This window comes from Zea mays, chromosome 1 (genome assembly GCF_902167145.1).
Source record: "Zea mays cultivar B73 chromosome 1, Zm-B73-REFERENCE-NAM-5.0, whole genome shotgun sequence".
Lineage (NCBI taxonomy): Eukaryota > Viridiplantae > Streptophyta > Magnoliopsida > Poales > Poaceae > Zea > Zea mays.
The window spans coordinates 131507055-131520308 of NC_050096.1; the positions used below are offsets into that span (position 1 = coordinate 131507055).

Below are 13254 nucleotides of genomic sequence, written 5' to 3' on the forward strand. Positions count from 1 at the left end.
AACTAAAATGAGGTGACATTCAATAAATGTTGATTTGTAAAAGTGTTTGATACCATGTTTGATTAGTTAGGTATACATCTAGTTTAAAAGGATCATACTAAAACTTGAAAACTAAAACTTGATTTTAGACTCAGTTAGTGCTTTTGGCAAACCAAACCCCTCAGCCAAACAGCTGCATGTTTAGAGGCAGAGGAGTAGACTCCTCACAACGGGTAAGTCTAGCTGAGTATTAGTATACTCAGCCTTGCTTGTGGCAAAAATTTTACAGGTTCTCCGGAGGATATGGTTGCTGGAGTGACTTGGCCGACCACCTTGCCACCAGGTTGGACAGTCGAGTGGGACCCTACCTCCACAGGAGAGGAGCATGAGGAGTGATGGGCCAGGCTTCCCCATCCTCCCTTTTATTTACCGTTAGTTAATTTCCGCTGCACTGAGAACAATGGTTACTATTTTTGCAAAACTCCGATGATGTTGTAATAACATTAAGTACCTCTTTATCTTATGGTTTATGCTTTATTGTACTTTGTCTGTGCCTCACCTTTGAGTGAGTATGTGGTACTTGATCCTGTTAATGGCCTTGTCGGACTAGATAGGGGGACTGACGGTTTATTCCTATTTAAGTGTGGTCTAGCCTTCAAGGCGGGATTTAGGCACTTAAGTTGGAATAATTTGGGCAGTTCCGCCACAGCTGGTATCGGAGCTTGTACCACCTCAGAGAAATCGATAAATCATATTTACCTACCTTTTCAAAAGTAAAACTTGCTTAGGAACCAAGTTGGATAGCGGTCAGGATGATAAGGATAGACCTAGGATGTGAAGCCTTAGGATATTAGATGGGTAGCTAGGTGGCTATTTAAATATGTCGTACAGGCTACTACAATATAGATAGGGGAATTATGTACCCCTATGTTCGATGTGAGGACACTTAGGACGAGCATGCAAGCATCATTTTTCTTATTTTACCATCTTAGTAAAATGTCATTATAAATATGCTACATAAATAAAGAGACACCTAAGACAAGATTTAAAATCTATATCTCGAAGATCTCAACTTAACCCTAGAAAAGCCAAGTCCGCAGAAATTTGCTAGACTTTTGCACCAGCTCCTTTATTTTTGGTTCGTTTTCTTTTCGCTTACACTTGCCCTTGCACAGATGAATTCTCATGTACCCACTGGCGGAGGGAACCCACAATCCCACACAGACGGTCTCGCACGAGAGGGCTTTCCCCGCATTTTGTGGGAGGTACTGCAGGGAGCAGGTTACACTACACCTCCCCAGTACGCGGTGCAGCTGTTCGAGGAGCACCGAGTGCCTTGTTGTAGGGTGAGAATGACCTTGGAGCCTCATCCCCTGCAGCTAGGCTGGCGTTCTTTGGACTCGGAGTCCTTCGGTTTCAGGGCTGATGACACTATAGAGTCCACAACTCTGCATGTGCTGACAACCTTCTGTGGATTTCACCCCTTGGAGATGTCGACCCACCCCATTGGCTTGTTCCTCGCTGAGAAGGAGGACGACCCAATGTGGAAGGATAGGGTTGAGCACGCCTAGGATGTGTGGGCTCTCTACCTGGGCACACCACTCACCTGACGATTCGGTGCATGAGTGCCCTATATCATCTGCAGGCCTTACGAGGAGAGGTGATGTCCCAGCTTATGGGCCTAGTGGAGTCCACCAAGATCACCCTGGATAACCGGGAGGACCTTGTAGTGGATCTTGTGACACCCCAGGTGTCAATTTCGCATTATGTCGGGAGAAATATCCTAATCTCAGATGCTCAGTAAAAATTTCTATTTCTCGATCGCGCCTATCTCTGTTTATCAGGCTTTCACTTGGAAGTTCACCGAATTCAGAGTTAATCGATCGCGAGAAACAACCAATTTTGGAGCGTGTTAAAACTTTTAATTCCCGGAACTAATGCAGACTCGAAGATCATTCTCGAATTATAAATCTCATCTGAAGCTCTTTAAAATCAAACTCTCGACGACTGTTATCTGATCTGAGCCCGAATCTAATTCCACGAAACTTCGATCTATGTTTGACTATTTTATCCGGGTCCGTATTCTCCAACGAGATACTCAGGATGTCGCCCTCTAATTAATTCTTATCCGACTCTGTTAACACCTCTGTGTCCAATCCGATTTCAAAATTCAACATCGGCGACGATTTTAAAATGTCACGATTCGCCTTCTTCGACTAAATATCCGAAAGCCGATCAAATCTTAGGATGATTTATTTTCGAATCACGCGTAGGAAATTATTTTCGAGCGAAATCAAATTAGACTCTCGGCCAAATTAACCGCTCAATCGTCCATTCGTCCGTTCGTCTGAACTTTAGTTCACTCTGTTTTGCGTACAGAAGAAATCCGCAGGAACATTTTTATTCCGGAAAATAAATTAGCGCGGCCCGATTACGTGTTTGGGCCAGCCCAACCCAGCCCATTTGGCCCATTTGAAACCCTAACCCTAGCACATGCCTATAAATAGGAGCCCTCTCCCCTTGCACTTGGCAATTTTTCACCTACCCCCCTAGCCGCCACAAGCCATTTTCCCTGCCTTCTTCTCCTCTCACGCGCAGCTTCCTTCTTCTCTCTTCATGGCACATGACAGCAGCACCTCCCATGGCACCGGCGAAGCTCAAGCAGCCAAGCTTCCCTCCACGGCTGAGCGCTCTCCCTGCTCTTTCTCCCTCGCGCAGGCCTGCTCTAGCCGAGTGCCTTTCTTCGTCCCCTTCTCCACGGCGTTTGGCAGCAGGGAGATGTTCTTCCCACGGCTGCAGCTAGGAGCTTGACTCCTCTTCCATGGCGCCCTCTCCCTGGCTTCCCTTGCGCAGTGGCAGAAGCTGCCATGGACACGCCCCCCTGCTCGCGTCAAGGGTGGCCAGCTCCCTGCTGTTGCCGACCATGGCTGCCCAGCAGCAGGAGACTTTCTCCCCTCGGCTCCCCCATCCGAGCACCCAAACAGTGCCCCTCCCTGCTCCATTTTTGTTGTTCCTGCGCCCTCCTCTGAGAACAGTGGTGAACCCCTCCTCGCTGTTCGTCGTGGTGCCCGCCGGTTGTTCGTCAAAATGCGCAGCAAGCCACGCGCTGCCGGCTCGCTGTTTCGTGAAGCCCAGTGGACAGCACGCCACCGACGCTCACCGTGGTTTGCTGTTTTGCGCAGCCCATCCGCGACGCGGTCGAAAACCGTGGTGAGACACCCCGCTCCCCTTGCTGCTATCCCATTTTTTTGTGTGCTTGGTAAAAAAATGTTGAACCGTTGTGTGTGTCTAATAGCAGCTAGCCGTCGATGTTGCGCTTCGCGCCTTGCCCGTTCGACGAAATGCCGAGCCATGTGGACAGCCCATGCATCTAGTCACGACCCGTTCAGGTTGATTGATTTATAATAATACATATGCTTTGGTTGATGTTGGGCAGTGCACGTATATTTGTGAATGTGTGTAATATGTTTCGGCTATACACGTTGGTAGGATCGCATTTGCGGTTAGAAAACAAGAGGTTGTTGATGTGTGCGATTTGTAGTTTGTCTAATTACGTTTTGGTCGATGTGGTGTATATTGGTGTTGAATATGTGTGATTGTGAAAGTTCATTTATGTGTCACGAGAGTGGTTCGCGGGAGTATTAATTGGTTGTTAAAAACACTTCGTCGTAAAGTAGTGTGTTAGTTGTGGTGAGTTTAATAAAGCATAAAGCATGCTTGGTAATTTCCGCAGTCGGCTAAGGGGTTAGTCTATGTTAAATATATTTTATGTATTCATCGTTGATGTAGGTTAAAGTGGGTTAAAAATATAAATTATGCCACTTATGATTGGTGTTTGACGATGAGATATGTGAATAATCAGTTGGTGTTTCACTCGTCTAGTCGATAATTGTTGACATAAATAATTATGCTAAAATTTGACATGAGAATGTAGTGGGCACGTGGTGTGTTTGGATGCGACAAGTAAATTGGAAGTGTGGGGTTTGTCGAAGCACTGTGATGTCGAATGTGTATATCGAAGTGCATTGTAGTGGTAATTGCGTTAAGTTAATCGGTAGTGTCTCGAGTGCACGCCACAATATGGTTGTATGCGAGACAAGGTAACATAAGGTGTGCTCGACACGAATGTTCAGTCGTTGTAGGTGGAAATTGTCTTTGCTTAAATAGAGAGGTGGCGACATGCCGAAGTAGTCATCGCTTCCTCTATGTTTATATGTCGAGTCAAAATGCGGGGTGCTAGTGGTACGCTAGGCGGTGTCCAAATAAATTAACCGGTCGATGTGGTAGTGGTCGTGCGTGATTTATTGTTAGTGAGTAGTTGGAATTCCGAGCTATATGAGGATTATATTAAAAACTAGTAGGCGGCGTGTAACTGCGTTCGTATGGTGAATAATAGGTCGGTAGGTATTGTTGATGCCAGTAGCAAATGTAGTCTTATGGAGTTTTATGCCATGTGTAAATGCCTCCACGATAGACCCCAAAAATGTGCTATTTAGGTGACTTGCGTGTTAACTAATTCAAGTTGAGCAGTGGTTGAGAAACACTGATCAATCGGCTCCAACCCATGTTCTTGAGTTACGATGTCTAAAATGGTTCGCTAGGCCTTCTACTGTGATTAGCCAACTCATGTTAAATAGGAGTCGATTTCGTTAAGTGTTTGTTATATATGTGTTGTCTCGGATTGCGATGATAAGAGGCAAGCCGACGTGTAGGATGTATAGCAGCCTATGTTGTTGCGCTAGTTAGCCGAATTAATAGATGACTTGGTTAAGCTCGTAGTCACGATGATTTTCTTATTGTAGTCTAAATGTGTATGTTTATGGTCACGGATGAAAAGTAGTAGTGCTCATGTGATGTCTAATTTAAAACGCAAATTGTTGAGTGATTGTCGTGAAGAATGCGTTGTTAATTGGTTGTAGTAATTTTAGTGCACTAAATGATTTGGATAAAATTTGTAAGCCTACTTGCTAGTCCTCATGTAATTAATTTAACTCTAAGAAGTGGTAAAGTGCTAGAATGATTCAAGTCTCTAGAATGCTGCAATTCTTGAATTATATAGAAACTGGAATTTATTGATTGCTGTTTTGGGCTGCACGCATTGTTTTTGTTGTGCTGTTTGTTTGATAAACCAAATCATGTTTTCTGTAGAAAGGTCATATATAAGAGTTGTAGATAACATGATTATCTTGCTTGTACAAAAATTTGACAGCCATAAACCTGATCGTTTAGGAGTTGTGCTTTTCACAAGCCCAGCACCTGAATCTGTCGAATTTCTGAACAGATTTCAGAAATTGCAATGGTTGCTTAAGTTAATGTTGAAATCAGTGATTGGTGGTCACAAGAAAGTTGTGGACAACTTTATTATCTTGCTGGTTTTAAAATTTGACAGCCATAGGTCTGACAGTTTAGGAGTTATGCTTTTTACAAATTCAGTAACTGAATCTGTCCAAATTCTGTACAGATTTCAGAAGCTGCATTGTTTGCTTAAGTTAATGTTAGAATCAGTCCTTATCGATTATAAGAAAGTTGTAGAGGCTTTTCTGATCTTGCTTGTGTTAAAATTTCATAACCATAGGACTGATAGTTTAAGAGTTATGAATTTTTCAAACTGGTTGCTGTGTTCTGTCCTCTGTCAGAACAGATTTCAAAAACTGTAATGTTTGATTTGAATAAACCTGGAATCACTTCTTGGTGATTATAAAAGTTATGTAGTACTTTTCCCAAGCTTTCCAAAAAGTCTTAGATCACTATTTTTGGTGGTCTGAAGATTAAGTTACATGTGTTTGAAGTGTGAAGACTGAATCTGTCCAGTTTTGGACAGCACAGCCTTCATAGTATATTTTACCCTTGATACATGCTAAACCAGCCAGTGATGTTTATAAATAATTTATAGAACATTTAATTAGCTTTCCATAAAGTCTAGGATCACTTTGTTTGGATGTCTGAATCTTTTTTTGTGAATTTTTGAAGCTGCAAGTCTGAATCTGTCCAAATCTGGACAGAGCTAGCTGTGTTTGCACAATTCGACCTTGCTAAGTGTTTCATCAGGTTGTGATGACAATACCAAAGTTGTAGAGCACTTTTTAAGCTTTCCAGAAAGTCCTAGTTTGATATTTTTGGACTAACCATTGAAGAGTTATGATTAAAACAAGCAACTGCTGTATTTCTGTCCAAAAAATTTCTGCTAGTGCTCATTTGATTGTTAGTTCACCCTTTTGGCTAAAAAGGTTTGGTTAGTACTTAAATAAATGTAGACTTGCCATGACTAAGCTTAATATTGCCTAAGTGTCCTTTTTTATATGTTTCTTCTCTAGTTGATTGTGATATAGGAGTTCATAGACATGAATGCCTAGGTCCTATTTAAACTTACGTTGTATTGGTTGCTCTTGTACGGTCAATAGAAGAACAAATGAACGATTAAGGCGAGCGTAGTAAATGCGTGTACTTGTGATGTCGTGGTCATGTTGCGTAAATAAATAAAATGTTGTCATATTTTTAATGGTGTTAATGTTGAACGCCGACGACGTGTAGATAACTAAAGCTAACATGTAGTTATCTACGGTGTCTTCCACTTTAATGTTTAGTTTGTCACTGTGTCTTTGTATATCTTGTGCTATTTTTGTGCTACTTTCATTATATTCATACATATGCATCTTGCACCTCATATAGGACCGAGAGATGATGATCGAGCTAGTGATGTGGTGCCAACCACAAGATGCAGTCGGTGGACGACCCAAGGAAGGATGGACTTAACCAGTGGATGCTCGCCAAGCGAGTACCTCCCCCAGCAAACACTATCTAAGTGTTAAATTAAAGGCAAGCCCCGGTTTTATGCATAACCGTTTATATATGCTATTTTACTGCACTTAATGATTGTAGGTTTGTGCTGTGCACTTAAGTGTAGGAGTTGCCTGAAACCCTAGTTTCATGAACTCAGGATTCATTTTGAGATGGATACTAGTATGCTAGGTCGAGTAGCTGCTTTCCTAATTAGGGATCTCGGTAGAAGTCGAGTGATTTTTCTAGCACTCGCGCGAGGTAAGGAATTGATTGTATCCATTTTTATATCGGAATGATGATGGTCTGTGGACAACAGTCCATGGGGATGCGTTGTCTACGAGACAGAAATTGGAATAAGGATTAAGGTGTGGTACCGTGAGTCAAGCGTTTGAACGTACTAAACACATACCGAGAAATATGGTAAATCGGTAAGCCTAGTACCTGAGTGAACCTGGCAGCAGACTTTACCCCTCACGCGACCTGATACGTGGTCTCCCATTCCGGTTATGGTGGGTACAAGTGCGGTCACTGCACGACGGCAGTCGGGGTCAGTGAGGCATTGTACGCCAAGGCGGTGAGCCCTGATCTGTTGACGGGGAATCGATGGGGACGATTGATGTGTGTGGGGACGGAGTGCCTCGCCACGTCGTGTGTTTAGGTTTACCTTGCAAGGTTTAAAAAACTCGATTCGAATCGTCTGCTTCTCGCAGCTAATGAGACTGCTTGATCCATGCTGCTACATTGAGTAACAAGTGGAAATGTGATGACTGGCAAAAGATGTTGATTGGTAAAAATGTTTGATACCATGTATGATTAGCTAGGTACACATCTAGTCTAAAGGATTCTACTAAAACTTGAAAAGCTAAAACTTGTTTTTAGACTCAGCTAGTGCTTTTGGCAAATCAAACCCCTCAGCCAAACAGTTGCATGTCTAGAGGTAGAGGAGTAGACTCCTCACACTGGGTAAGTCTAGCTGAGTATTAGTATACTCAGCCTTGTTTGTGGCATAAGTTTTGCTGGTACTCCTTAGGATGATTGGTTGCTGGTGTGACTTGGCCTTCATCCCTGCCACCGGGATAGATGGTCGAGTGGGTTATTGCTTCCGCAGGAGAGGACCAGGAGGAGTAGCGTGGCCAGGCTTCGCCATGTTACTCGGTTTCTCCGTTAGTTATTTTCGCTGCATTAAAATTTATGGTTATTGTTTCTGAAACTCCGATAATGTAATCACTAATGATACTTATTTAAATTTGTGGTATTATGTTTTATTGTATTTCTCTGTGCCTCACCTTCGAGTGAGCTAGTGGTATTCGATCCTGGTAAGTGGCTTTATCGGACTAGATCCGAGGGACTGACGGGTTATTCCTGTTTAAGTGTGTTGCTGCCCTTAAGGGTGCGACTTGGGCACTTAAGCTGGAATAATTCGGGCGGTTCCGCCACAGATCTGTCCACTGAGCTGGTGGAAAAGGACCTTCAAGTGTAACAAATGGCCAACCACATACAAGAACTCGAGGATCAGGTGGAAGCCAGGGAGAACACTATTGAGGTTCTGGAAGACCAACTCCAATACACCTAGCAATAGCTTGAGGAAGCCAACCAACATTTAGATCTGCACCATCAAGAGATTGACGACATGGAGGCAGAAGGGGCTGATGAGGACGTAGATATCGAGGGAGGAGAGGAGCTGGAGCCTGCATCTAGCTTGGACACTGCTGGCTCAGGAAGACCACCTTCCCCCGAGTCTAGTGTTGCCTTGTTTGCTCGTTAAATTTTAGGGTTAGGGTAGAAGTGTTCAGCAGTAGCTTTCCTCGAAACTAGCTTAGCTTTTGGATGTACTAGGCTAGAAATTTGAGTCTTTTGGGCCTGATGTAACTGGTGCAAACTCTTTTGGCGAAATGAATGATGAATGGTTTCAAGTTTCTTTAAATTCATCTTGTTGGTACCAGTTGTGAAAAGTGAGGCAAAACTTGGAATCCTGCAAACTTTGTTGATTAAGTTCTTTTATTGTATGCAATCACGAATTTTAAGTATGATAATAGAACCTCCTAAATTTCAGATGGCAAGAAGAGCGCGCTGTGGATAGAACGAGCGCATTCCTCCACCGCCACCACAGCCTCCTACCATGCAGGAGCTGATAGCGCAGCAGAATGAGATTATGCGGCAGCTCGCTCAACGGCAGCCACCGCCGCAGTACTATGAGGGTGGTGATCACCACTAGCGTGCCCCGGCAACGGCCACCTACCAGGAGTTTCTCAGTACTCAGCCACTGTTGTTCACCCGGGCAGAAGATCTACTCGATGCTGATGTTTGGCTCAGGGTGGTGGAATCAAAGTTCCCACTGCTTAATGGAGATTGCTCAGATGCGGCCAAGGTCCGTTTCGCGGCCCAGCAGCTTTGTGGGCCCGCTAGGACATGGTGGGACCATATCCTCGTCATGCAGCTGGCTGACCATGTGGTTGAGTGGGGAGAGTTCAAAGCAGCATTCCGAGGGCACCACATACCAGCAGGCATCATGGACCGCAAGCTCAATGAGTTTTTGGCACTCACTCAGGGGAGTCGTACCGTGCTGCAGTACGCCCAAGCTTTCAATGACCTGTGTCAGTACGCAGGCTACCATGCTGACACTGATGAGAAAAAGAGAGACAAATTCAGGAGGGGCCTCAGCACTAAGCTCTGTGACCGTCTCAACACAGTTAGGGCCCACAACTACAATGAGTTGGTCAATTTGGCCATCTCCTAGGAGGATTGCATCGCAGCTCGCCAGGTAGAGAAGAAGAGGAAGACCCCTATGGCAGGACCATCAGCTCAGCCTCAGCGCTTCAGGATTGTGTCCGACACTCAGAGCAGTGGGCCAAAGCAGCAGCAGGGGCGATGGATGATCCGACCAGAACAGCAGCGGCAGGCACCCAACCGCTCTCAAATCCCAACATAGAGGAACAACAACCAGCCACAGCAACAGTACCGTCATGGCAATGACAATAGATGCTTCACTTGTGGCAGCACTGGACACTATACCAAGAACTGTCCCAGAAACCAGCAGAGGCAAGGTCAGAATGCAAATCAGAGTCAAGGCAAGATGCAGAGGGTGCAAGTGAGGCAGGGCAGGCTGAACTTCACCACATTGGCTGATATTCCGGAGGGAGCACCCGTCATGACTGGTATCTTTTCCGTTTTAAATTACCCTGCAATCATTCTTTTTGATTCTGGTGCATCACATAGTTTCATTAGCGCAAAATTTAGTGCCAAATGTCAGCTAATCTTTCACCACACAAATGGGGGCATTATGATTACAACACCGGGAGGCAGGGTTGCCACCTATCAACTAAACTGGCATGTGCCAATAAAATTGGGTAGTCTTATATTTAAAACCACCCTCCTGATCATGGGATTGGAGCATGTGGATATCATCTTGGGAACTGACTGGTTATCACGGCATCATGCATTGATTGACGTCGCCGCAAGAGCCATTGAAATACAATCACCTTTTTGTGGAGAAATGACATTGTACCTACCTAGCCAGGGCTATACCCGTTCCTGTGCACTCACCATGGTAGAGTTCCCCGTGGAAAAGATTCTCGTAGTTTGTGAGTACCCTGATGTCTTCCCAGATGAATTGCCAGGGATGCCACTCGACGGAGATATAGAATTTGCCATAGAATTGCAACCAGGGACCGCACCTATTTCTAAAAGGCCATATAGGATGCCTCCAGCAGAATTGGCAGAACTAAAGAAGCAATTGAAAGAGTTGCTAGACAAGGGGTTCATTCTCCCAAGTACTTCACCATGGGGATGTCCGGCCTTGTTCGTAAAGAAGAAGGATGAGAGCTTGAGATTATGTGTTGATTACCGCCATCTTAATGCGGTGACTATTAAGAACAAGTATCCTTTACCCCGCATTGATGTTTTGTTTGATCAATTGGTCGGAGCCAAGGTGTTTTCCAAAATCGACCTTCGCTGGGGATATCACCAAATCAAGATCAGGGCCAGCAATATTCCGAAGACGGCTTTCTCTACTAGATACGGGCTTTATGAGTACTTGGTAATGTCTTTCGGGCTGACCAATGCGGCGGCATATTTCATGTATTTGATGAATTCAGTATTTATGCCAGAACTGGACAAATTTGTGGTGGTCTTCATTGATGTTATCCTAGTATATTCAAAAAGTGAAGACGAGCATACAAAGCACTTGCACATCGTACTTTAGCGACTGCGCGATCATCGCTTGTACGCCGAATTCGCCAAATGTGATTTCCGGCTAAGGGAGATCAAGTTCTTAGGTCACATATTTCTCAGGATGGGATAGCAGTTGACCCTGAGAAAGTACAAGAAGTGATGGATTGGAAGCCTCCTACCACCGTTCGGCAGATTCGGAGTTTCCTTGGTTTGGCAGGATACTATCGGCGATTCATTTCGGATTTCTCCAGGATTGCTAAACCAATGACTGAGTTATTGAAGAAAGGAGTGAAATTTGATTGGAGTCAGAAATGTGAAAATGCCTTTCACGCACTGAGGCAGCATCTGACAAACATCACCCGTGTTAGCACAGCCTGACAACACCAAATCATTTGATGTAAATTGCGATGCTTCGGGCACTGGACTAGGTTGTGTTTTGATGCAAGGCAACCGAGTTATTGCCTACGCATCCAGAACACTCAGGCCTCATGAGCAGAATTATCCCACACATGATCTGGAGTTAGCAGCGGTAGTTCATGCTCTGAAGATCTGGAGACATTATTTAATGGGAGCTCATTGTAATATTTATACTGACCACAAGAGTCTCAAATATATTTTCACTCAGGCTAATCTTAATATGAGGCAGAGGAGATGGTTAGAATTGATCAAGGATTATGATCTAGAAGTACATTACCATCCGGCCAAGGAAAATGTTGTGGCAGATGCCTTGAGTCGGAATGCCCAATGCAACTGTCTAACCATAGACTCTAAGGTCACCGCTCTATGCGACGAGTTGCGCAAGCTGAATATGGAAGTGGTTTCCCCAGGTACCTTGGATTATATCTCAGTTGAGCCAACCTTACAAGAGCAGATAATCATGGCACATATTGGTGACAAGGGTGTTCAAGTCATTAAGGAAATGCTCAATCAAAAGGTGGATAAGTATAAATGCTTTCGTCAAGACAGCAAGGGTATTTTATGGTTCAAAGATCGACTGGTTGTTCCCAAAGATCCAGAACTCAGGAAGAAAATTTTGGATGAATCTCACCTCTCCAAATTTTCCATGCACCCCGGAAGTAACAAGATGTATCATGATCTCAGATCCTTATATTGGTGGACCAGGATGAAGAGATAGATTGCTAAGTACATATCCAACTGCGACACTTGCCAAAGAATCAAAGCTAGTAATTTAAAGGTAGCAGGTACCTTACAACCTCTCCTCGTACCATCTTGGAAGTGGGAGGACATTTGCATGGACTTCATTGTGGGGTTGCCAAACACCTCTCGGCACCACGATTCTATTTGGGTCATTGTGGATAGGCTAACCAAGACAGATCATTTCTTGCCCGTGCACACCACCCACAGGACTCTCGGCACCACGATTCTATTTGGGTCATTGTGGATAGGCTAACCAAGACAGATCATTTCTTGCCCATGCACACCACCCACAGGACGGAAAAATATGTAGAAATCTATATTGACCAAATAATACGCTTGCATGGAATACCAAGGACTATCGTGTCAGATAGAGGAGCACCGTTCGTAGCACGTTTCTGGGAGCAGCTACAAAAATCACTTGGAACAACCATGATTAGAAGCTCAGTGTATCATCCCCAAACTGATGGTCAAACAGAAAGAGTGAATCAGATTCTCGAGGACATGTTGAGAGCATGTGTGATACATTATGGCAAAGATTGGGTCAAATGTCTTTCTCTGGTAGAATTCTCTTACAATAACAGCTACCAATCCAGCTTATATGGGAGAAGGTGTAGAACACCACTATATTGGTCACAAGCTGGAGAAAGGGAAATATTTGGACCTGACCTAGTGCTTGACGCCGAGGATAAGGTCAGGGTCATTAAGAGGAACTTGGAAGCTGCTCAGGCTAGGCAAACGAGCTATCATGATAAAAGGAGGAAGCCTCTACAAGTCGAAGTGGGAGATCATGTGTATCTCAAAGTATCACCCACCAAAGGTGTTCAGAGATTTGGGATCAGGGGCAAATTAGCTCCTCACTATATTGGGCCCTATGAGATCGAGGAGACTTGTGGACCCGTAACTTACAAATTAAAGCTACCACCTCGTATGTCAGTAATTCATGATGTGTTCCATGTATCTCAGCTAGAGAAGTGTGTTCGCCTACCAATAGAAGTGTTGTCAGAACCTGAACTAGAGATAGAACCATTCTTGTCATATCAATAGCACCCCATCAGAATATTGGATCACAAGGAAAGGTCAACTCAAGCCAAGTCAATCCAAATGTATAAGCTCCAGTGGAGCCACCATTCAGAAGAAGAAGCTACTTGGGAAACAGAGGATTTTCTG

The 13254-nt window shown here is 44.3% G+C and overlaps 1 protein-coding gene across 1 annotated transcript in view; it reads right to left on the reverse strand.

Annotated features, from left to right (window-relative positions):
* Positions 1–8801: 8801 nt before the first annotated feature.
* Positions 8802–13254, reverse strand: part of LOC109941392 (polyadenylate-binding protein-interacting protein 11) — a 197453-nt gene continuing 193000 nt past the window's right edge. The window contains exon 12 of the mRNA XM_020542254.1: positions 8802–8873. Coding sequence (XP_020397843.1) covers positions 8802–8873 — 72 coding nt within the window. The remainder of the gene's footprint in view (positions 8874–13254) is intronic.